A 25,747-nucleotide genomic window follows, 5' to 3' on the forward strand; every position below is an offset into this window, starting at 1 on the left:
TAAATATTCAAAAGCTCCGCGACTCCGGTCATTTTTATTTGTTTACGAATACTTCGCTTCTCAATGTTAATTAATATACGTTACGCGTAAAATCGCTCATCGCTAATAACTATTGATTCGACTCTAAGCTTGCACTTAAAAAGAAATAAATCATGGAGAATTGTACAGCTCTAAGGTTATCCAACATGAGTCACTTCTATTCATCGGCGAGCATTTGCTATCAAATGTTTACGAAGATCGATTCGTCGAGGCGTTAAATCGCGAGGAATTTAAGCGATTCGTGACGCTAATTTCGCGACTCGCCTTCTAACAATCCATTCAATATGACAAACGGCGTGGAAGTAGGAACAATATTACATAATTACGTACGTCAGACTAGAATGTCTTGAAACGGGATATCCGACGAGCGTTTATAGTTCTCACGGCGCCAACGCTATTCGTTTCTATATCGGTACTCCCAGACCCGCCATATTTAGAAAATGGAAGCAATTTCGCTCTGTGCAGCTCGATCGTTTAGCTTCTGAGCGAATATCGCGGGAAAGACAATATTTGAGCGCGATATTAGCGATATTCTTTGCGAAACTTGATGTAAAATGTCGTTACAGACAAGAAAGATAATATTTGAACGGAAAATTTGTTGTGTTCTTTTTAGAAAACTTGATATTGGATGTTATAAAAGGAATGTACAGTCGAACTCGATTGTAACAAGTACAAATAACGAAATCGTGATTGATGTGGCATAGTACTTTTAATTTATGAGTGTTCTCGTACATTGTTCAGTTTTATAAGAAGCTTACTGCACGGGTACATTGCAAAATTTTGAGAAATATGATAAATATCAAAGTCGTTTAAATACAAGCCAGATATCAGGTTCATAAAACAAAATCATATGTATATATAAATAAATAATTATATTTTAATTTCTGCCTTCACAAATATTTCATTCCCATAATGTAAATTCCAATTTTAATTTAAAATTTTTATTTAATTTAACATTATTTCTGCTCCGGTGCACTTTTTATCACCGAGTTCAACTGTATGTAAGAAATAATTTTCAAAATTGTGCTATAGCAGCGAACGGTGTATCTACGATATAAATAATTCCAAGAACTATAAATAAACACGAGCCTTATGAAGCTGTTAAGAAAATATTTAGCACATCAAAGTAAAGTGTACGCTGTTTCGGTAGCACAAATTATTTTTATTCTTTCTTGCAACCTTTCAGTTTACAGAACCTTTCTCAACCAAAATAATTAACCGGAAGTATGCACAAAATGAATATAAAATTTTACAATAAACTCGGATCGATTAGAGATCAAAATTTATATTAATTTTATGCAAAGATCTCCTATATATACAATCTGGTTGCAAAGGGCTTCAATCTCAAACTCGAATCGTTGCGGAAGGTATAAAAATAATTCTACCTCCTCTAATCTTCTGCTATTCCAGCAGAACCTAACCTTCCAGAGACCTAACCCAGACCTAATCAATTTTACCCTCTAACAATTTCCAACGAACGAACAAAGAGAACATTATCGTTCTCGATATCGGAACTCGCCGTCAGCCGATGAAAACTTATGAAAACACTCGTTAAATTCTTGCTCTCACCGATCCTCCCTCGAATACCGTTCAACCAAAAGCCCATTCACGATGCAACGGAGATTCGTCGTCAACTTTCCGACCGTAAATTTCCGGAACGGTTAACGCATCACGTGTCTCGGCGCGGCCAAAAGGGAGCTCGAGGACAAAACAGAACTCCAGAGTCTCAGAGAATTCTCCTCCTTGTAGATTGTTTAAGCCTGGCCTGAAAATTTCTCCGAAAGTTTCCCCTGGAGGCTGAGCAACGTTGCGTCCCTTCTCCAAACAATTCAGTAGACAAAGTCGCGCGTGGTCAGACACAGTCTGCGCGGGACTTTGGATCGCAACGGTCCGTAGATCCTCACAGACGAAGGCTCTCCTGACGATCGACGTCGATTTAGGCGACTTTTTAATCTCTTTAGCCAGTGGTAGCTTCGGTATTCCTCGCGAAAATTCGATCCGCGCCTTTTCGAACTTGTCGTTCGGTGTTGGAGGTTCTTTACTTGGTTCTGTTTCACTTTCACACTTGCTTCCACTTCGCTCTTCCTTCGGAGGTCTTCCGCCATCGGTTTTACTCGCACGAAACGGCAACGAAGACGTGACGAGGTGATCTCCGTGAACGCACAAACCGTTGGATGAAGAAAAAAAAAAAGATAGATACTCGCTCACTGGATCGTAGATCGTGAACGGAGTACACCACCGAGCAGAGTTGAAAACTTGGAGAACGCGTTTCCTTGGGGGACGTCACTCGATCGACCGATTTATTTGTTAACTAATGAGCACAATGAAAAATGGTGAAACTTACACTCGAACGGTGTGAATGTGTGGCAATGTGTGTTGGACGTGTGGGTGGGTGGGAGAGTGTGTATGTGGTGGTATGAGGGTTCGCCTCGGGGCACCAGCCGAGCAACAGATGCTTCCAACAGGCACGTCACGAAGAGCTTTTGCTGGTGGAATGTGGAGTCCGCGACAGCTCGAGCGGCTCTGAAGTCCTGCGGGCAGAGTCTGGACAGCACCAAGACTCGGAACGATGCCTACACGGCTACGGCCTGACTCGATCGCTCCCTTTCGTCCAACGCTATTAATAGATAGCAGATCCACGTCCGTGGGGCGCGAGCGTGATACGATCCTGGCACGCTACTATTTTCGTCCCTTCTTAGATCCCGTGTAGATCCGCTCGTTTTTCCCGCCTCGTACCACCTTTTCGCTCTTGTTACGCCCCCGCAACACCGCCGTCCGCCGCGAATCATCGATGAGACCAGATGGATCTGGGAAGGGATGGACAGGCGAATTTCGAATACCTTCATTAGGAGTCCACCGCGACGGTAACGCAGTCTTCTTCGATCATTTTTTGCGATCTTGAGAAGGCTATTGTTTGTTCATGGTTTCGTATATAGGTAGACAATGTATGAGAACACATAAATTAAAATTATCATGTCACATCAGTCAGGCTTCAGCTATCGGTGCTTGTTACAATCGAGTTTCACTGTTTCGAATAAAGATTGTTTTAGCAGCCTGACATCTGACCTGTATTTTAAAGACTTTGACATTTTTCAAATTTCTCAAGTTTTTGTGCAATGTATCTGTGCGGTAAGCTTCTTATAAAAGTCAACAACGTATGAGAGCACGAACAAAATGAATTATTGTAGTTGTTGTGCATTAACTACGTTATATTCCAAGCTTATCTTACATGTTTAACACTCTTCGCTTAATTTCGTCCGTCTTAACTACCATCTTACTTGATCTTCTTACCTTGTTTCTCTTAGATTATTCAAGTTATTTTACCCTAACTGTTTGCACAACAACTTTGACGTTAGGTTCGAAAGCAGTCGCTGGCTGTACCTCGTCATTATGTAAATTACCTTTGTATGATAATATAATATGTACACTGTACCCACACGCACAATAGAGACGTTTAATTATTTTAACGAAGATCAATATTTAGCTGCCTTCAGGTGAGCATTAATTATTACGTTTCAAACTGTGACTTAGACTTGTCTCTCGATCTTGTGGTATTACAGTTAAATTTAAATCTACAAAGTTGGATACGCGAGAGTAACCAACATAGAATTGCAGATTTTATTTACATTAAAATACATTGAATAAAGTGGTTGTTATAATAACAGTGAAAATAGTTCTTATAATTGTTTCAGAAAATAAATAATCGGTAGCCTCTTAAGAATTATATTTAATTTTTTTAATTTGTCTGCACATTGTTGTCACTTTCTGTGTCGAACACAATTTCTTTATGTCATTATAGTCGATTGATATGAAGACACTCAGGAGGACCACGAATATAAACAGACAACATTTCTTTAATGTAAAGGTTCATTTATTTCACTAATTCAGTTTGCGTTGCCACGATTAAGACGTGAACTTAGTTATGCATGCCACGTATATCACCGTAGGTGCATAAGTAGAGCGAAAGAGTCAAAATGGCGCTCGAAATGAGTGTTTCAAGTGGCTCAATAAAGGTTTTACCCTTCAAAAGATTGTTCCTGCTCCCTGCATTCGTGCAGGAATAAATGATCCCATTGTTCCGAACCAACAAAGGAGAAATTTCAACTTGGCGGGGGATAAATACCTCCACTAGATGAAAAGAGCTTTAATTCCTATAATCTAGAGTACGAGCGTAATTTTCAGTCATTTAAAAATAGCAATTTATTCGAAAGTGTGCCAGCCACTCGCAAACCTTTCCACATTTCCTTTACGCTTCCCTTCCGGCGTACGTTCGCCACCGCCAAGGAAAGGAGAAAATGGAAGTGTATTTTTAATGGTCGGTTGGAAAATCCTGAGACTCGTAACCGCGGTCACGCTGAGAAAAACGAGAGTCCGGAAATTGCGGCGAATTAGAAAAGCTTCCGACGAATGTCGTTCGACGGGTGGCTATTTATCGTGAAAAATCGAAGGCGCTAAAATCACGATTTCTTGCCTTCCATTTTCGGAAATATCCTCTCGCCCCTCTTTGGAGGATTCTGCGGTATGCGCTCGGGAAAGCTTCGCGAAAAATCCTCCCCTTATCTGCGATAAAAGCTCGGATCTCTCGAATTAGATCGTGAAGATGAGAATCCACGACACATCGTATACGTTTCCAATAAAACGTTACTTGAAGAAGTACGGGTAACTGATATATTATTAAACGTATACATTTAACATTTTATTGTGGTTAAATATATTAAATAAATATATTATTGTAACTTGAGCAGGTCGTTTGCAACTTGTAATACAATTTTGGAGAAAGAAATACGGTTAACTTGATAGTAAATACATTGTCATAGTTTAATTAATTAATGTAGCCTTTTTTTCTGTGTTTTTTCGTTTCGCGCTTAGAAACTGCTATGCAGAAACGAAAGCTCGATGGTAAATTTTTCCATGAAGTAAGTTATTTCTGATGCTGATATAGCTACATGATATCTGTCTCGTAACCATTTCGTATTTATGTTCGCCACAAAGCTTTACTGCCTACCCGACTACGCGACAGAGCACTAAATATATCTATCTTCCAGCGATGACAACACGAATCCCTTCGATAGTGATTCCTTACATCATACTTACCGAAGACGATACATTATGCACGACACTATTTTTACAGCAACAATGCAAACAGAGTAAAACAATATACTTCTTTTATGAATATAATGTTAGATCAAAAATTATTACGTTTGTTTTTCTTTTAATTTTATTCCTTGACTTTGATTGAATTAAAACTTTATAGAATTGTCCTCAAGAAGGTCATTACTACAAACCTGAACCTATAAGGTTACTTTTTCCTTAAAAAAATTGGAAAAAATTAATCTGGAAAGAGGAATACCCGCTTAAGAAGATGAGATTGGATGAAAATTGTTCCCCACAGAGCAACGAAGTTGCAAATTTCCCCGAACAGGGGAATTCCTCTGCAATTTCGTCGAGTGGTCCCCGAGTACGGGCCATCCACGTCAAATCGATCACTTTACCTGCATGTCAGTTTAGAGGTGCACGCATTTCGTCCTAGAACAAACTCGAAAACTTTCGACTAAATTTGTTCAAGTATATTCCATCGTATGCATTCTCTCCAAGACCAAAATAATCTCATCAATTTTCTTATGATCTTCGACGGTTACCTTCACCCCCAAAATATGAGTCTGACCAAAATGAAAAAATACGTGTCATATACTTTTCAATGTTCCACACATGCGAAATTTCAAAACAATCTCCCAGTTACTCAAACTAGAACCAAGCATATATTAAAAACTCTGCACGCTCGTACTAACAAGTTCTTCTTATCACCACCTGAGAACACCTCCGCCATCGCACAAAATGACAATGCCTACGTTCAAAAGGAAAATCCGTGACATAGAGGCGCGAATGTGATCGATTTGGCGTGGAATGGCCCGTACGAGGTTTGCCACAGGGCAGCTGTGTCCGTGAATAAAAAAAGCACGACGAGCGGCGTTGTTTCGAAAACGGGAGCAGCATACGAGCCGACGAAATAGGAGCCGCGATAAACGAATGCGGGTTGGCCCTCTGGGAGACCTTGGCTAAGACGTGGAAGCAGAGAGACGTCGAAGAAGGAGGCTACCTTATCAGAGGCAGCCTGGAGGCTCAAACTACAACCGCGCGTGGTCGACGTTCGAACCACGAGGCGGGCTCCTTATATGGAGGGGGCCATGTCGGGGAGAGGGCGCCTCGACGCTGGGGTATAAAGTTCCACGACGCTGAACACGTCGCGCCAGAAAGCTCGCCTCCTTGGCTTTACTTGCTCTCGCGTGCTCACAGATTAATCGTTCCCCTTGGGTCGTTCTATGAACGCTACATTTTTGCGTCCGTGTAATTTAACCCCCGACCCCCCAATAGTTAAATTTTATCAGCCAATTTCGATAATCCCCCAAGTTGGATGATACCGGAAGTTGATAGACAGACCAGAAAGTACGGTACCAGCGATTTTCATTAAAGTCGAGCCGAGTTCGTTTAATAAATTTATGCCAGTTACGATATTCCTGCATGAACCGCTATTACCTTGTCTAAAAGTTACTAACAAGTTAACTCATTTCGGGTAAAGTTAAATAGTTCACTGGGCTTCTGGCCACGCATAAATAGCTGCCATCTTGAATATTTCGAAATGACCCGATGATTGAGTTAACCAGTCCTTCTGTTACAAATAAACTGGCTAATATTTATGTATAAAATTAAACTAAATCTGTTAAAATAATTACATTTATTAAAGCACGAAAGATTACATTCTACTTCGACTGTTACATGTATGCTAGTTTAAACCCACTTGTCATATACCTACTGCAAAAAATGACTCTTTTCTTTTTTTTTTTTATTATTATATATATTTCGTAATTTTAGAATACGGTGACAAGAAAATAACTCACCGAGAAGATTTGGCGACTATCAGAACTTATCCAATGCTAAAAAAAACTTCTCGGAATAACATCGACGACAATGTCGCTAAGAGTTATGTACCAAAAGAATTTATATATAAAATAAATTTGATGAAAGGGAAAGAATTCTTCGAAGTATCTATAATATCCGAGTTCTGTTGAACTCGTAAAATTTAATGAAGTCAAAATTAATTTTTGAAAATAACTGCAATAGTTATAATTAATTTACGAATATTTGTTTGCATTCCGTGGAATTAACTCAAGAAACAGATTTACTATTAATGTTCCGTTTCATCGGGTGCATTACTATAATTGCTGATAATATGTCTAGAGGACACAGGAGAAATATGAGTCTCGCATGTTTGTATTGGAACAAAGTCAAACTTAAAACTGTTTACTGGCAAATCTCCTCATTAGACACGGGAGAAACAAAGTAACATTTTTAAGCATTTTAATAGTGTTTTATCTAATCATTGTTTATTGTACAAAACCGAAAACATTCAACTTAAAAATAAATATTTGTAAATACAAAATTATATCAATTATGCCTTATAATATTGGGTACAATTGGTTTCTTGAATGGTCTATCAGTTCCACCAAACCTCAGCTGGCCTGATTCTTTCTTCCCACCGAAACCACCGCCTAAAAATTAGTATAATTTGCAAACATGATACGTTAATAGGACATAAGCGATCGGCACATTACTAATTAAATTTACCAAGTCTCCTTGGTTTCCAGCCTTTCATGGTGCGACCACACTCGTGATCGACAAAGATTTTGTAACCCTTCAGTGTTGTATCCGCGCAACGCCTAATTGCTCTCCTAGCCTCGTCTTCGTTTCTCATTTCTACGAATCCATAACCTTGGGACAGGCCAGTTACAACGTCGACTATGACTTTTGCAGAAAGAACATCTCCGTACCTGCAAAAAAACTAAACATATTAACATTTAAAATGCATGTAATCGTATTCCCATCAAAAGGCAATACCTCTTTCAAATCGTATTTTGTAATTTTTGGGCCAAATCTAGCCACGAACAAGGTTCTCTCAGGTTTAGATTTTAACCCATGAGGTGGTTCATAATGAGCTTGTATTGCACGACTAATAGCTTTATCGTGTGGCTCTGTATCTGTTCCATCGATACTGCCAGACTTTAAAGGATCATACTCTTTGGCATATGGGCTCCAATTCTGTAATGTATCTCCCTGAAACCCAAACACATGTTGGTCTTCATTATATTGCATATGTTTAGTCAAATTTCGCAGAAAGATTTCAAAAACATAACCTTAAAACTTAGAGAATTGCTTTTTTGCTGGATAATTTAAGAGAAAACGACTACTATACGTTGCAAAATATAAAGTTAACACAACATTACTTTTGATTTTGTTGCAGAACGCTGTTTACACTCCATTTTTGTAAAACTAAATGAATGAATGCTGACAGCAATGACAACAAACGAAGTTGAAGACTATTTTTGTAATAATTTGCATAAATCTCGCGACATCTGTTAATTATCAATGGACTATGTATAAAAATAAGAAAACAATAATAAAACTTCTTTGAAAATGTATCGTATTGTGCTTTATTACATATACAATATTATAAGACCGCGGAGGACCCCGAACTAAATTTTATATACGCTATATCTATATATATCATTTTAGCATTTTCAACAACCAAGTTTTGAACGAAAGATGTGGCGCCATCTATCCATAACAGCCTCAAGTTTGTCGATAAATAGTTCCTATTTTTCACGTCTAGATGGCGCCACTACGATGGTTTTTTTTTTTTAAAGATGTTATTTATTATATTAGTTACTAGATACTTTTAATATGACTTATTTATTCTATTGTAGACATCATAATGCTGAAATTTGCCTAAAAAAATGTTTTTTTATCATTTTCATCAACCAGGTTTTAAACGAAAGTAGTGTCGCCATCTCTACAAACAAGCCCCAAGTTTGTCGAGAAATAGTACTTCGTTTATGCCGCTAGATGGTGCCACTAATATAGTTTTTTAATTAAATCATTTTTATTTATTATATTACCTTATATATGCTTTTGATAGGAGTTATGCATTGCATTGAAAACGTTTTTTTTTTTTTTATAATTTTTATCAATCTAATTTTGAATGGGTTTATAGCGTCATCTAGAAGTAAAAAACAGGAACTATTTCTCGACAAACTTGAGGCTGTTGTGGATAGATGGCGCCACATCTCCCGTTCAAAACCTGGTTGTTGAAAATGCTAAAATGATATATATAGATATAGTGTATATAAAATTTAGTTCGGGGTCACCCCGTTGTCACCCCGTTAATCGTCTTATAATATTGTTTATGTAATAAAGCACAATACGATACATTTTCAAAGAAGTTTTATTATTGTTTTCTTATTTTTATACATAGTCCATTGATAATTAACAGATGTCGCGAGATTTGAGCAAATTGTTACGATAATCTAGTGTATACGATAATTCCACTACGGATTGGAAGGTTTCTCGCTCAACCCGATATCAATGGTCATCCGAAAATCAACATATTATACCTGTTTGAATTTTTCTTTTTACGAGCTACAAGATTACAATGTTGAAAATACCCCGTTCCATTAAAAAAAATATTGATGACCTTGAAATTTCGTAAAATTTGATCTTGAACTAATTTTTCTTTCCGTCATAGTATGACCCTCTCTGAACCAAACATTTTCCTTTGGAAATCTTTGTATCATTAAAAACAACGGAGATATTTTAGGTACAAGTCTTACGTGACTCACCCTCGATATTCCACTAAGGTCAAAAGGGTTAAATCGTCCTACATTTTTTCTAAATAACGAACAAGAGGAAAACAGTCGCGATTAGGAACAAGAAACGTCGTACAACAGGTGGAACTATAGCTATTAATATAAGTATAACATCGCGCGGTTTCTTGTCCTGTGCGACACTGTAGAAGACTTTATTTAAAGTAGCGAACCGCTGCGTTACATATGAGTATTTACATAATGCGAATTCCAATCGCGCGTGAGCCTCAGGAATTTCGAGTCCCAGAGTGTATATGTATTTTGCCGCGGTAGCGTCAAAGACGACCTTTCGGTATTTATTGTACATACAGCGGAGAACGTAACCGTTGGCACAAGACGGTTCTTGGAAAGGTAGCTGTTTATGTGCAAAACAATTAATCCATTTTTACCAAAAACCATAATTCCTTGATATTTTCATAACTTTTACAATTTTCTATGATTTGTTTATTCTTTTTTAATGAAAACAATAAAATGGGGATAGAAGCACCATAACATTATGGAACATAAAGAAAATAGTAGAAGTTCGCAAATCAAAGAAAAAGCACTTTATTATACTCAATGATGAAACAAGAAAATTATTTTACACTAAAAATTGATTATTTCCAATCTTTTCACATCTAAAACTACTTTTATCCTGTATTAATACTTATATTCAACGCTGAATAAATTACCACGATGCAGCTGTGATTACCTATGCAATTAAAACAAGAAAAAAGCAATATTATTCTATTTGTTCATATTATTAACTATGAAAGGGAATTTCCTTGGGAACTTGCCACAATAACGTTGAATGGAACTGAATGTTTATTAAGTCTGTGGACACTGTTGAAAATATAAATGAAAATCACAAAACTCTTGAGAAAATTATATATACACAGTGACAGAGGAAAAATTAATAATTTGTTCTGAGAAAAAAGAGAGATCATTTCCAAATTTTTAAAAAATGTGCTTGCACTATTAATAAATGAAATGTAGATAACGACGAGAGCTGACTAAAATATCTAACTCAAAAAATTCTTTCCATATCTGATTTTTCTTTTTCCTCACAATACATATGTAGATACACATATATTACAACATTGGAATCGTACAAAAGTTTCAATAGATGCACACGATAAATCGACAAATAAATTGAGATCTACGGTGAACTGATTAGAACGATATTTATTTACAAAATTATCATTTCATATATGCCCTTTTATAAATACATGTACATACTTTGTTAATTCCCCACTGATAAGTGCTTTACCATACTACAATATTTTCATTTTTTATATTATAAAGATTCATTTCAAATACTGCATCTTTTATTTGTACAACAAATTTGTCATATAGCATGCATACTTGCATACGTATGTACGTAGAAAATGGCGTCAAAGAATATCGTTCAGAATGAAAATGAAAACTACGGGTCTTTAAAATTCACGATATAAAGGGAATATTAATACAAATAACTCAATGCATTTTTCTCTTAAATTACATGTATACGGTATACCACCAAAAAAATTAACATTTCGTGTTACTGTTTCGATTACAACTACTTAATTACAAAACAATGAGTATTATTGTATAATGGTCTGTTAATGTGGCACGCCTTTGGAATTATTTTAACCGTTTCGTCGGATCACATGCCAATTATATAATACTGTTTCACGCAATCGTATATATAAACCGGGGCACTGTGATTGTACATCATAATTAGACCGCGGATGTTTATGCATATTTTCACAGACACAGAAAAATAATTGAAGCTAAAATGAAAGTACGTCTTATCTTTATAAAAAGTACAATATACTATTAATATTTGTTAATATTTGATATACTTTTGCATTTGTTCACGTTCTCATAAATATCCCCATATCTCTATTTGCGATAAATGCATAAACGTTCTCGATCTAATCAAAACGTACAAATTGGAACGCTCTAAACTCTAAATTTGATCTCGTGGAAAACGTTTCTTCCACTTTCCCCAATAGATTTCGTTACACGTACGAATGTTTTGCTTGTTAAAATACAAATAATGAAAGATACTAATACTTCGAATGTTTACTACAAGCTAAGCTTAATTTATACTAATCTAAGCTCAAATTATATTAATCTAAGCTCGTTGGAAGCGTTTGCATTTGATATTTCGCTCAGAAATGGTCGACTAATCTTAACATTATTAACGCGCTCGTCAAACGTCTACCGTGAGGATTAATTTAGCGAATAGAGGATAGATCGTCAGACTAAATCTAAATCAAAATGGGCGCCCATTCGTCTTAACGCCAGGATTGTGTTAACCGCTTTAACCCATCTCTTCTTGATGACGTACCGCTTTAATCTAACTTTACAAATCGGGTTCTCCAAAGCCACGTCCAGCCAGCGATGCTCCAAAAGTTGGCCCGCAGTTGGTCTTTTCCTGAAGCAAAACAATGCAAGATTTTTCTAGTAATCTACTAGTTTAAGCAATAAATGGAAAACTAAAATTAGCAATTTTTAATTTGTTCTTTTTAGGTCAGTGAATCGATCGAAAGATACCTTTTTAATTTTTCGTGTGTTTAGAGTGATCCGTACATCAAAAATGAAATGACTATACAATGAAGTCACGTGTTACTTAAAATATTTCCGTTGAAACGATCATAAAGCCAATTAACGTTAATTAATTACAATATTTCAAGTGCCATCATTTGAAAAGCGTCCAAGTCTGGGCTCTGATAGATCCTAATTCAAGCTTGAGTTAAGTCCATATTAATTCTGGTTAAATGCATATTAAATAAGAAAGGGTCTCATTAGAGGAATTCAATTCGTAAGCTTCTTTTCTTTTTCTCAAATGTGAGTTTCGTTCGTGATAGGAGAGCAGCCTTCCAGACGACCACAGTGATCTATAAATGTAGGGTCATTCAAAACTATTTTAACATCCTTTGCTTCCCAGCTACGCTTTACATACTGATGACGCGAATTAGGCGCGTGGTGAGACCTGGTAATCGGTATTATTCGTTACGAACGATCCTCGTACCAAACGAAACTGTAACGACTATTAGATAAATGGTACACAAATTGTAAGTAATTTATTATTACCAAAAAGACGCTAGATGATAATCGTAGGTAGGTAGTTGCACAAAATAAATTATCCACAGTTTTGGTTTCATGATGTTTTGTATTAAATATACAGTATAAATAAAACAATAAAACAAGGGTATATGCACAGACACGCGAACACGACGATCACTCCACAATCTGATGGTAAGATTGTTGCACGCGCTTAAGATTATTGCATCGTACGAAGCAAGTATTATGCGTGCACTCATGCACTCGTATTATAAGTAATAAATATAAGCAATACACATCGCAGTTCTATCGCGAAATTTCCAACGGCGATTATTCGATACGCTCTCCCTTTCACTGTCTACGAAAATATAATAACAAATATATTATTCTATTACATATTTCAAGAATATCGTAAGCAAATGTTTAACCTTCTGTGCTCTGTATTACTTAAACAATCGATCAAGGAAATACAGATTAACATTGAGTAAACGTGCAGTAAAAATGGAAAATTTTATTTTATTCAAGAGGAATGAATTTATTTTTCCACGAAGTACATCGAATGTTATCCGAGGGGAGTTTACATAAAATGTATGAAATAAATTCTCTTGAACTCGGCGCAAATAAGTTCTCATGATAAACGTTTCGAATCTACTGCAAATTCTTTGTTACCACGTAAGCTGGAGATGTTCTCTCTATTTACAATCTTTGAACGGACAAAAACGACGCATACAAAAAGTCTGGTGTTGTCATTTTCGTCACTCTCGAGACCATCCAACATCGAACAACGTTCAAAACATCCAAAAATACACCCCAAAGTCCACCACTGTATATAGTCCTGAGAGTTTCACTGTCGCGAATAGTGCCAGTCAAGTCCAACGTGGTCTTCTCAGCCCTCAACGATGTATAGAGCTAGGTGCAGACGAGTTGACGGCACTGGACGTCGACTTCTGCTGCTTGGACTGAAAGTACTCCGCGAGAGAGTTCATAGTTTTCCTCCCAACGGACTCCTCTCCGCCCCAATCGACGCTCACTGACTTCCTTCCCACTCCTGAAGGCCTCGTGGCGACTTCGTCCCACTCCTCCAACAAGTGTAGCAACAAATCCTTGGTACTGGTAGGCTCATCAAGATTCAGACTTTTGTGAACATTCCGTAATCCTGAAATTCGAGGTACATCCCTACTGGTCTCTCCAAACATGTGCTTGACGCGTGGGCGTCGCCAGGGTGGCGTCAGGTCCATGTCACTGTCGATATTGTTACCTAGCACTCTATCCTTCTCGTTGCTCGAGGTGGAACTTGTCGAACCTTCGAAGGGTGGGATATATAAAGAAGGATACACGACAGAACTATCTGTTCCTGTACCAGACTCCTCCTGAAACACTCTATCGTTCTTCTTCGAGGTGGAACACTCTCCCTCGACGCTCTGCTTTTTCTTCAACGTCGCGAACATGTTTCCAGCACTCGTCTCGGCGTGCCTTTCAAAGCTACGACTACTATGAAAGGTCGTTCCGTTTAGTTTCCTGTGACGAGCTATGCTCGAGAGTTTCTCCGCGATCTCGTTGCACTCTGTGCTCTCCTGGGACACCATTCCATTACTCCTCGAGTTAACTCCATTTCTGTTACTCTTGGCCTTCTCCTCGACCTTGTCAGTCTTTTTGCTCGACTCTGGGCCTTCGTCATTGGACATCAGACACGTGTTCATCGCTATAGAGCGCAGGTGCTCGGATAACTTGATTATCTCCTCGGCTAGGACGATCTGGCTGGCTGGATCGACTCGGGACTTCTCCACGGAGACGCCCTCGGAGGCTCTCCTCTCGTAGCTGAAACTAGGCACCGCCAGGTAGCCACGAGTGTTCTGGGGTGCGCTGTCTGTTGTCTCTGAGGACGTGCTGCAAATGCTGGCACATGGCGATGGACTTTGTCCCATCAGAGACACCACCTCGTCGCGGTCGCGAAACGCGCTCTGCTGAGACAAAGTGCCAGGTGGGAAGTCGATCATGTAGGGGCTGTCGGGATGCTCCCGCCAACGTTCGACGAACAGCCTCAAGTTGTCCTTGGTCACGTCCAGCTCGTCCGCGTTGCTCTGCACCCGTGAGTTTTGAGGGATTTGCTCGGGAATTTTTGGTCTCTGGCTTGGCGACGCCTTTGGCTCGACCTGGTGCTTGCTCGGCCTTCTGGCTAGCCAACGGTGCTCCCCGCATTGCGTGGCTGACATTCGTTTTCTGAAAGATTCGACAGCTCCTTCGTGAGGCTGAATCGATGATGCCCCGGATTTGTTCTTAGTTCTTTCTCTCTTTCCCCGCCTGATACAGAGGTGTACGATAGTGATTGGTTCTGTGCCTTTATTTATTAGATTGGCTTGAGACTCGAGACTCAAGACTTTCGAGATCTTCGAATCAATCACTTTTCAAGTCCTTTGAGTTATTTTATATTCCTTCCTTCCGAAGGAGACTGAACAAATGCTCGAATTAGAACAAAAAAACATTATTTTAAATGTTCAGGCAGTTTGAATCCCATCACTAGGGTACACACACGTGCGTTTTCAACTATGGGAGCAAATGGTGGGCGGGTGGTAAGATGGAAACGTTATGGGGCGCGTGTATAGTGCAAAGTGTGTTCCACGGGGCTTGAACCGGACTTATCGGAGCTGGACACCGTGCCACGTGACGAACATTAAACGATGAATGAGCTTCGTTCGTTGATCGTGGCCAGGACACTTTCTCGAGGCAGCCAGTTCATCCCAAACCGTTGCGAGACTGTTCGTGAACGCATTTGCGATGGGTGGTTTCTTCCCTTGGGACACGTGGACTCGACGGATCGGCAAAAAAGGATCCCGATTCGTTGCACTCGACACGTGGAATTTCATAGACATAACGCAACGTCACCTGGCACTTTTCAGAAATTTTAGAAACGTTCGGCGACTATTGTCGATCAATCGAAAAATTCGAATCGTTTGATGGAATTAATGAGTTTATTTTATTTTTATTTTTATTTTGTTTCGTAAAAAATAGAGCACCATGGCATGCCTACTTCGAATAGCTGGAAAATTATGTGTTATGCGAAGAAGGAATAATTAGAGTGATTACATCCTTGTATTATTCTTGAAGGAATTGCGAGGTAGCTGAGTATCGAGCAATTATTTATAGAATGTACAATTTACAAGCTATTCGAGGTGAACATGGCAAGTGTCTCATTGTATCGTTTCGAGTGGAAAACAGAATATCGACAATGAGAAAGCATGCTTTGGGATTAATCAGGGAGAGAGGGAGAGAGAGAAAGTCAAAGAATAACCGCGGAAGAGTTGCACGAACAATGTTGACATAACCACCCAGATAACGTACAAAGAAATTGCATATTTCATTGAGTCTACTAAAAACCAACAGAAAGTGCATTGCATTGGCTTATACTCGTAATCTATCAGTACCTTTAAATTGATACCACCACCAAAAACCACGATCACGATCCAGAAATGCATCTCCACAAATTAGATCGATATTATTCGACACGACAAGGATCGGTACGCAAACGTTTGCCATCGCCCGCGCCGTTTCACGCAATTCCAATAATTTAGAGCGCCACGATTATTTAGTCTGGAAGACGAAATACGCCATTCGATTCGAAAGCTCGTCTCAAACGAAAGTTGTCAGAGCGATTCGTCTACTCCGTCGAATTTTCTTGGCAACGCGTACACGTTTTACGCGTCAATGACGTTTCTGTGTCTCGTTATCTGAGCGTTGTATCGTTAATCTTGCGCAAAGCCATCGATGTCCATCGTTCGACTTCTGTCAATCGATTTGGGACGCGTCCCGTAAATACGGCGACACCTGATGGCGGATATTTTTGCACAAGCCCTCCGCGTCGCATTACCATCGCGTAATCTCTGTCAGAAATAACAAGCGATACGTACTCTTTGTCTTTCACTAGAAGACAGCGGATAAAGTCTTTCGCGTCCTCGGATATGTCCGCGAACGCGTCGTGGTCGAAGTCGTACTTCGCGATGGTCACGTTCGCCATTGTCTCGATGTCTGTGTCGCCCATGAACGGAGACAAGCCCGACAACCTGAAAATCAATGCACGAACGATTCAATTTAGATGACTTTTTGGGTGATCCGAAGACTTTAATTGTATTTATCCTTGGAATTATTCGGCAGTTATTAAATTTAGTATTCGACACGTTGGCCGGCGGATTAATATTAATATTCATGAATTACATTTAAATTTCGTTAATTTTCAGAATTCATTTTTTTTTTAGTACTATTATTTTTATCAAAGCAAGTAGTGACAAAGTAGTTTAATAAATTCTCATTAATCCTATATGAGAGTCGAAGAAGATGATAGACACGAGATACAATGTTCGTTGCACTTTGTCGTACGAAATGGATTAAGTGCAGCGACCGTGTATTTTGAAATAAATCGAAGTCGAAGGTAAACTTACAGTACGTAACAGATGACGCCTATACTCCACATGTCGGTACCGAAACCAATCTGATCGAAATTTACGACTTCCGGTGCAACGAACTCCGGCGTGCCAAATAGAACCTGCAGTTTCTTCTTCGGATCGTATTCCCTCGCCAGGCCGAAGTCTATGATTTTAATCCTGTTCCCTTCTTTAGTTAGGCACAATATATTCTCGGGCTGCAAGCAGAGAAGATTCGTTGGTCAGCTTTGTTAACAATGCATTTTAAACATTCAACGATACGTCGTTTACTAATTTTCTAAAATTCCTAATATTTTTCACAACAGCCGGTGGCTTTTAAGGCACACTGTAGTATACGCTTTTCATTTTAATTTGAATTTCAATATTCGTTTGATGGAGCTGGGTCATAAATGACCCGTATTGTTCTTTCATGTACACGATCGATGATAGTCGCCGTGTACCTGATACTATCTATACTTCATCTTCAACCTGTTGGTGAGCTTTGGCTGGATTGCCAAGAACAATATGTTTGAGATAAAGTTTACTGTTTCATAACAAGGTAATCGAGTATTAGCGTAAGTTACGTTGTTGTTCTTTACCTGGCAGAGATCGATATTGATCGCTAACTAAAACAATACGGCGAATACAATAAAATACTTGGTTAACTAAGGCTAATGCACACATCATAATTCTAACATCTCACCTTCATATCGAGATGCAGAATCTTCTGACGATGAATGAATTCCATGCCCTCGCAGATTTGTCGCATAAAGACGGCACAACTGCGCTCGGTCAAGACGAAGTCGTCGTCTATCACCCTCTCGAATAGCTCGCCGCCTTCGATCCTTGAAACGCGAAAACAGTTGTAGTCCCCTTGCTATACAGGATTACAAAACACATTTGTCAAGAACTCTTACAGTTCCAAAATAACGTAGATCTGTCTCCCTGTATCGATGGCGTCGTAGAGCTGAATAAGTCGTGGATGCTGTAGCCGTCTCATGATTTCGACTTCCCGTTCCACGGATCGTCTATCCTCCTTTTTCACGGTGTTCACCACCTTCACGGCCAGCGTTAAACCACTTGCCTTTTCCTTGCATCGATACACGGTGCCAAATTTCCCTCTGAAAATATAATAACGATCTCGTTTCACCCTGCGCTTGCAAGACTCGTGTTTGTGTGATGGAGACGTGGGTATTGCTTCCATGTAGCAGAAGTGCACGAGAAGAACGACAGGGGCCATTTTTCGGTACTATCGAGTTGTAAAATGGTAAATAATAAACAGATTTATATAATTAATGTAACTCGAGATTTGTTTTACGCTATATCTAACTTAAATTTATTTTCATTAAACTAAGGTATCTAAAAGAGAAGAATTTAAACCGTTTCGTTGAACAATTAACCACACAATGGTCGAGCAAACGATCAAGTTTAGAGAATATAGCTATGTTTACTTAAATTCGAATGTTATCTTCGGTCTAATCCTGTCTCGCTGTAAATTTCTACACTGTTTGCTTTCGTAGGAAACATCTACGCGTTCGTATCAAATTCTTCAACAATTTACGAATACATTAGCCGATGTTAATGTTAAGTTAATGTAAGTCAAAGGAATAATACTTTATTTTTGACTTTTATTACCGAGTCGATGGGAATATCGAGGACTGAACATCTATTTCATTCAAAAGATTCGCTTTTCCTTTACTCAAGGAAATTGTTCACGAACGTATAAACATTCTATCTCGTCGAAATTCCAAAATTCTTAATATGTAAGCAACTTTTGCTTGGTAATTTATTTTGAGGTCCAGCTAGCAAACGTTCTAGGCTAAATATAACGTTCTCATTCCATTTTCTGGTGCAGCAAAGTTTTCAAATTTATATTATCATCGAAATGAGTCCACTTGTAATTTCTCGACTCGATCTACTCAGCGAAGCTTCTAATCTGAAGCTCCAAACATCTGCAATACGATTTTCCAAAAGATGCAAACGAAAAAACACAAGAAACACAATATCAACGCTACAAATTGTAAGAAAACGTGTTAAAAATTTTCTCTGAATAGCAATAAGCAACGTAGACGCAACAAATGCTGCGCCTGCATCTATCCAAACTGTAGATTCATTTCCCTTTGTTGCGCCAAGCAACGAATTTAAATAATACCGTCCAAAAACGCGCAACCTTTTTTATCGCTCTCACAAGCGTCAAAACAACTTCGAGATTAAACATAAAACAGGAAATTCCTATTCGGTTCTTTCCTTTTTGGAGTGCACGTTTCAGCGATAAAATATTCCTCGTAGCAACGACAATCTTTAACCTTGATGAGAGGAATTTTCATGGACAAGAAAAAATGTCGCGTACAACGACAAAAGCCAGAGGAAGTGCCAAGCTTGCTTCTTGGCTTGCTAGAACGCAGTGGTGTAACCCGTAAGATGCCTGTTACGACGCCAAGTCAGTGAGTCAGTGAGTTAGTAGAGCATACCCTAGACAACAGGGTCGGCGAAACGAATTATCGAAAGGGAACATTTGCCAAAAAACAGCGTAGCGCCATGATGAAGGTGCATCCGTTATTAATCTTGGTAAAATTATTATCCACTTCTCAACACGCATATCGCATCGTTTCGATAAAGTCACTTTCGATGACAAAACATTTTTTTTATGAGTGTGGAGTTCTAATGGTGGTGGGCATTTTTATTAATATTTAGAGATATAGGTATCGTTTCAATCTATGAAACGCTTTCTATATTAACCGAACTCCACGTTAACGAGTAGAGAGCCTACAATTAAAATTAAAAATAAAATTCATCTGTTATAATATGCATACTTGGATGCCTTTGAATTGTAAACGATCTCAGACCCTGAGAGTACTCGAAGAAGAAGAGCAGATCGGTTTCGATGACCGTCGAAGTGGTCTGTAGCTTGATAACGTCGGAATGCAGCCGGTGTTGCACGCGTTCGCCCGTGTAATCAAGGTCTTCGCGTGTCTATAAATAATGCATTTTTCGCAGTGACTGACGTCCGTGCGTAGAGACTCCGGACGCCGAGCGTCCCGACGCTCTTGACGCACACTGATTTGATCGGGCATCGACACGCACCAGGCTGAATCATGTTCCGCCTCTACATCGTTCCTCGTCATTTTCTACAAATTATTGGGAAATTTATCCTTTTTAAACGAGCTTAACGAGAAATAGTAGACATGGTACTATTTTTGTAATATTTAAAATAATAAAAATTTAATGAGTTTCTTTTTGAGAAATACGAGAATTTAAGAAACGTTGTTATTTAATTAAACGGTCAACCTTTTTTTTTCAAATTTGATGACTGAATTTGTTAGTCCACCCTGCGATAAGGCATGCCCGCGATTTATCTGCACGTGGCTCGCGCTCGATGGAGTGCAGCCAATTCGATAACACGATTGGCGAAGAATGGTGGCGATTTAATTAGAAAGCAAGATTTACGAGAATCGGGTGACTAACTCGTCAGAGTATTAGTCAATGATTCGATAGATTTTGCAGGTGTTCTCGATATAAGCGTTCAGTCGACGCATGAGGGAAGAACGCGTTGGAGGCAGAAGCATGAATGAATCATAATCGCAGGCGTTTCCTGAGAATTTTCGGATGTGAATGAAACGGTTGTATTAGGAATGCTTAGCCTTAAATAGAGCAATCTTCGTTTCGTTTGATCGATAATTATTTTCATACTTCTGGTCACTTTTGAAATAACATTATTCGAAATATTATGTCGAGTAACACATATTATTTTGTAATTATTTGAAATAATTGCGAAATTATTCAAAATAATTTTTGACGCGTCAAGACACGTTTTTCTAAAGTACAAATTTAAAAGTGTAGGTGGTACTATAGTGTATTTTTTATTCCTACTCCCGACAGTCTTATGGTAATGATAATTTAACATACAATCGGTATGCGGACAGAGTACAAGATGCTTCGTTTTTATCAAACTATAAATCGCTTATATGCCCACTGCTATGAATTAGTGATCACGTGGAGCCACCTTTCTGCATATCGGAGAGAAAATGCAAATGAAAAGTGGAGTCGCTGAGACCATACAAATGGTGTACCTTTATTTCAAATTGTCAAACCACTGTTAATCTCGCGATTAGGTGAAAACACCTGCATGCAGTGAGTCAACAGAATTTTCAGATAATGCTAATAGCTAGAGATATATTTATTTATGACAAACGCAAATAATTTGATAAAATTATGACACTTATTAAATATTTTCCTACGCGCACGTCTCGTTAAAATCAGTAATTTATTTTCGTCGCGCTTAGAATGAATTCTGGCCCACCGTGAAATTGAAAATTCGACGTAGGTGTTATTTCGAAAAGCATAAACATGTCACAAATATTTCGAATATAGTGCGTTGTGATACCCAGACAGAACTGCGTTGAATGTTATTTGAAATAATAAATAATAAACAGAGTGTTTTAGTTTAAATCGAGTGACTACGATAATAAAATACTTAATTTGCTGCAATGAAGTTTTCAAATAGTATTTAAAAATAGAACATTATTCGAAGGACACTGAAAATAGTGGGAGCTTGTTTTGATGTAGTTTAATTGTATCGATCCTTTTTCAATCTATTAATAACGTTCATATCAAATTCGATACCTTTACGAGTAAAAATACTTTCATAATCTTTTGCAGTATACTGTTTGGCCTTAATAATTAAACTAAAAACAAATTTATTTTGTCAAATATACTATTTTCATGTTTAACTTATTTTTGTTGCTCAAAAATATTTGAAATGTATAATCAAAATATTTCACTTCCTGTCTTGAATAGTAGTTTACTTGAACGTTACAACATCTGTTATTCGAAATATTTTCCTTCCAAATTTTACTGAGCTATGCGTTATAAAACCATGTACAACGACGTGATTGTTTTGATCAAGGGTGACCATTGAATAGCGATGCTTCACTAATAGTTTGTCATTGACATTCAGCTCTTACCTTTGGCATCAGTCCATTCGTCAATACCTTTGATCCCACTACTGATACGCGACGTCTATTGTGTCTCGGCATTCGGTCTCAATTAAAAATAAAAATCCTTCCCTTCGCATCGTGTACTCCTGACACGCATTTTGCTATTCATTCTAATGCGTTAACTAGCCTACACAAGCAAGTAAAACCTCTTCAATCCTCATGATTGAGAATCCGCAGTATAAATCCCTTCTTCCTCATTTTCCTTGTCTATCAAAAGTTCCCAATCATTCCCCCGTTCCTTGAGTTCTGAAAATCTTTAATTCGGACTTGTCACTCACCGTCCAATTTCCGACTGGATGTCGTAATGATCCTTGAACTCCACGCCACGACGTATGGTCACGTCCCGATAAGGAAAGCTCGGCTCGATCTCTGAAAAACACGCAAAAATCTCGCATTACAAGAAATCCTCGTGATCCGTTACAAAATTATTTAGAATACATGATTCTTGACTTCAGGCAGTGTACTTAATTTTATTACATGTGTCAATTTGGAGTTGAATAGTAAAAATGTGAAATATTGAAACTGACAAATAGAGGAGGAAGTTCGGATGCAAGTCGAACTTGCATACTGTGTCAAAATAATTGCAATAAGATGAAAGCACGGTGGGCAATGTTTCCAACGTTCAATGTGAAGGTTATCGAATCATAAAGAGCGACATAAGGAATAATTACATTTCCATACAATCCAAACTTCATTCCCTCGTTTCATTGATTCACTTTATATATCAGTAAACAAAACTTGAACCACTATTGGTACAAACAGCATAACGCAATAGCATTAGTAGCAATAGCAAAATGCAAAAAGATTCGTCAAGAATTCATTATTACGATGGCACGCAAACTTCGTCGATAGAGCTGGAAGCTGATCGTGCTGAAACTCGACTCGTTTTCCTTTACAAGCTTTAATTTCCGTCGACGATCGTCCCAGCTCATATTTGCCCGCTAAAATAATCGCGGCGGGCGGTTTATTGCGCGTCGTTTAAACGCAACATCGAATGCCCTGTTAATCGTCTATTTTTTGATGATCCTAGGTTACGAGGGAACGTGGCCAACTTGGTGAATTCTGACATTCAGGAAGCTGCACGGATGTACCGAATTGTCTCGCGTGTAAATTTAGCGATTTTTGTCGTTTGATCGCTAACCGGCTTTAATATTAAACTGCTACGATTCCGCGCGTAGCGTCTGAAACGCAGAAACAATTGTTATTCTTTACTCGAGGAAGCTAGGCGGTTGTTTGTAAAATAAAGGGAAAATATGGAGAAGAAAATCGATAAATCGTTTGTCATTATGTTTAATGTTTATTAACTGAGAAGAATGTTTCTGTAAGGTACATCTGACACGAACGATTCTGTCCATCTACCACACAGGTACACAGTTGGTAATGTAATCATTCCTTATGTCATCCCTCATGGCACAACAACCTTCACTTTGAACGTTGAAAACATTGCCCACGTGCTTTCATCCTATTGTAATTAAGTACGCAAGTTTGACTTGTATCCAAACATCCTCCTCTATCTCCTAGCTTCAATATTTCATTTTTCTACTATTCACATTTTGGAATGTATCTTCTTTTATCTTTTCGCCCCCTTAATTTTATTCAAACAACCACAGATTTCAAGAACGCAAAAATTTGTTCCCTATAAAAATCCAGTGGACCATTTAAAAAAATTAACAAATAAAGACCATTTCTTCATAATAGCTACACCCCACTGTGTTTACCTAAACAGTGAACTTGTATCCTGATATATTTAACGAACTACCCCCGATTAAATTAAAAAATAATAGTAATAATCGGACAATAATGGTGAAATTAGCAGCAGAGATCGTCAGAATCTGAAAATCGTCGAAACAATGTTTGAAATGATCTCGTCCCTTCGTGGACACGACGAGAGTGTCGTTCGACGTCGACCGCGACCTCATTTCACCCTTTTGTATGAGACAGCTGGTGCGAAGAACGGCGACCTCCAGTCGCGCAGACGAAAGAGAAACCTCCTCCGGAGTTCATCGAAACCGATCGCGAGATATTTAAACGCCGGGCGGCGGTGTTCTTTCATCGCCCCAAATTCCACTGTATCACTGCATTTATTTAAAGAAGAATCACGATCTAAACACTGCACCACACCCCCGCGTCGAAAAAACGAAATCAACAGAAACCGTGGACAGCTGGAAACCTCCAACTCGATCGGAACAGGTGAATCGAGTGTCTCACATATTAGCCCTTATCCCCTTTAGTCCCTTTTAAAATTCGCGATCTGGTGACGATGAAGATGAAATGAGGTCTCCCTTGGATCACCCTTTTCTCTTCTGCAAGCTTCGTGGCGACTCTAAACTCAAAAAGGTTGAAAACCATCGCAACTTCTTCGACGGTCCCAAAACGAAATTAATTCGCCGTAGTGTTACTCCGTCGAGAAATACGAATAATCTATAAAAAAATTCACAGCTTGGTAACCAATGCTCTTCTTCACAAACCCCTAAACCAAAAACCAACAAATCTACACTATCACAACTACTTCGTCTATTTCTAAAAAAATTATTCGTCATGGAGGTGCACCTAAAACTCTAAGTAATCGGTAAGAAAATGCACTCCTTGATACCAAGTGCTCCAACAATCCTTCTCCCTTCCACAAGTCCCTAAATCCAAAAAGCTTACAAACCAACAAATCTGCGCTATCACAGCTACTTCACCTGGCCCTACAGAAACTGAATTCTCCACAGAAATTCGAAATCTAAATAATCGGTAAGAAGGTCCACAGCAACGACTCCGTTGCCAGAAGTCCCTCTCACTTACCGCCCACGGGGTCAGTCTCGTCCACGCGTATCATCCTCCCCTGGTTGCCACCCTCTGGTGCCACGAGGGACGTGAGTTGCGTTCTCCGGTCGTTGCACGCGGCCCACGATCGCGGTCTCTCGGCCGAACCGATCCGATGCACCCCAAAGGCAATTATTGACTATCGCGTCTGCGGTCTCGGACGGCCGAGTCCCCGGTGGCCGACGTCGGGTGCCTCTTCTTCTCGGCTCGGACGGATTTAGATTTTCGGCGTCGCGGATTCTGCTGGCCGGGTCACGTGGCCAGTGGCGTTCCACGTTCGCGTCTCCTAAGTCCCCCCACCCCCTGATGCCCCGCGTGCAACCAACCTTCGATCTGCTTCGGTTTCTTCTGACGCTTTTCCACCGTCTCTCCATGGATGGCCTCGATATCGACCATGGATCGACGACGTGCTCGCTTCGAGCTGACTTTCGAGGACCTCCGCACAACTCGAGGATCCCTCGACGCGTGGTTGAGAACCACGTGGACGCCCAGCGTCGCGACTATTGAGGTTTTAGGGTGAACCAGTTTTAACGCTCGAGCATAGTGGTCCAGAACGCTCTGTTTTTAGGGGGAGTCCAAAATCAGGGAAACTTAAAGTGGTCGAGCTTCGAGCGGGTCACATCTTGATGATTTGTTTGGGGTGTCGGAAATTTGTTTTGTTTTGTTTTGTTTTGTTTGTATTTATATTAATTGCGTGTAATATACCACTAATATAGCATCAATATATAGCATAAAGCATTCTGTGTTTTTCATGTATGTTAAT

The 25,747-nt window shown here is 39.0% G+C and overlaps 3 protein-coding genes across 8 annotated transcripts in view; all 3 read right to left on the reverse strand.

Annotated features, from left to right (window-relative positions):
- Positions 1–25,747, reverse strand: part of LOC128874977 (troponin T, skeletal muscle) — a 79,709-nt gene that overhangs the window by 23,569 nt on the left and 30,393 nt on the right. For 2 of the 5 annotated variants that reach the window (XM_054120221.1, XM_054120219.1), the window contains exon 1: positions 2,384–2,618. The exons of 1 other annotated variant lie outside the window; for it this stretch is intronic. The gene's annotated coding sequence lies outside the window, so the exon portion shown is untranslated. Of the gene's footprint in view, positions 1–2,383; positions 2,626–25,747 lie in introns of those variants that run through there. 2 more of the 5 variants (XM_054120217.1, XM_054120216.1) reach the window with 2 other exon arrangements.
- On the reverse strand, positions 7,391–8,592 carry LOC128874986 (U11/U12 small nuclear ribonucleoprotein 35 kDa protein-like). 2 transcript variants are annotated; one of them, XM_054120243.1, is made up of 4 exons: positions 8,319–8,591; positions 7,933–8,148; positions 7,663–7,876; positions 7,391–7,586 (listed from the first exon to the last, which is right to left on the reverse strand). In XM_054120243.1, the coding sequence occupies exons 1-4, from the start codon at positions 8,352–8,354 to the stop codon at positions 7,483–7,485; spliced, it is 570 nt and encodes a 189-aa protein (XP_053976218.1). In that variant the 5' UTR covers positions 8,355–8,591; the 3' UTR covers positions 7,391–7,482. The 2 variants fall into 2 exon arrangements, with proteins under 2 accessions (XP_053976218.1, XP_053976217.1); XM_054120242.1 differs by having other exon boundaries at positions 7,933–8,592.
- LOC128874971 (calcium/calmodulin-dependent protein kinase type IV-like) lies at positions 13,274–25,177 on the reverse strand. The gene is made up of 7 exons (XM_054120207.1): positions 24,964–25,177; positions 22,455–22,545; positions 18,097–18,300; positions 17,883–18,024; positions 17,198–17,397; positions 16,670–16,822; positions 13,274–14,984 (listed from the first exon to the last, which is right to left on the reverse strand). Exons 1-7 carry the CDS (start codon positions 24,995–24,997, stop codon positions 13,658–13,660), a joined length of 2,151 nt encoding a protein of 716 aa, XP_053976182.1. The 5' UTR covers positions 24,998–25,177; the 3' UTR covers positions 13,274–13,657.

The sequence above is a fragment of the Hylaeus volcanicus genome, chromosome 4 (assembly GCF_026283585.1).
Source record: "Hylaeus volcanicus isolate JK05 chromosome 4, UHH_iyHylVolc1.0_haploid, whole genome shotgun sequence".
NCBI classification, from domain to species: Eukaryota; Metazoa; Arthropoda; class Insecta; order Hymenoptera; family Colletidae; genus Hylaeus; species Hylaeus volcanicus.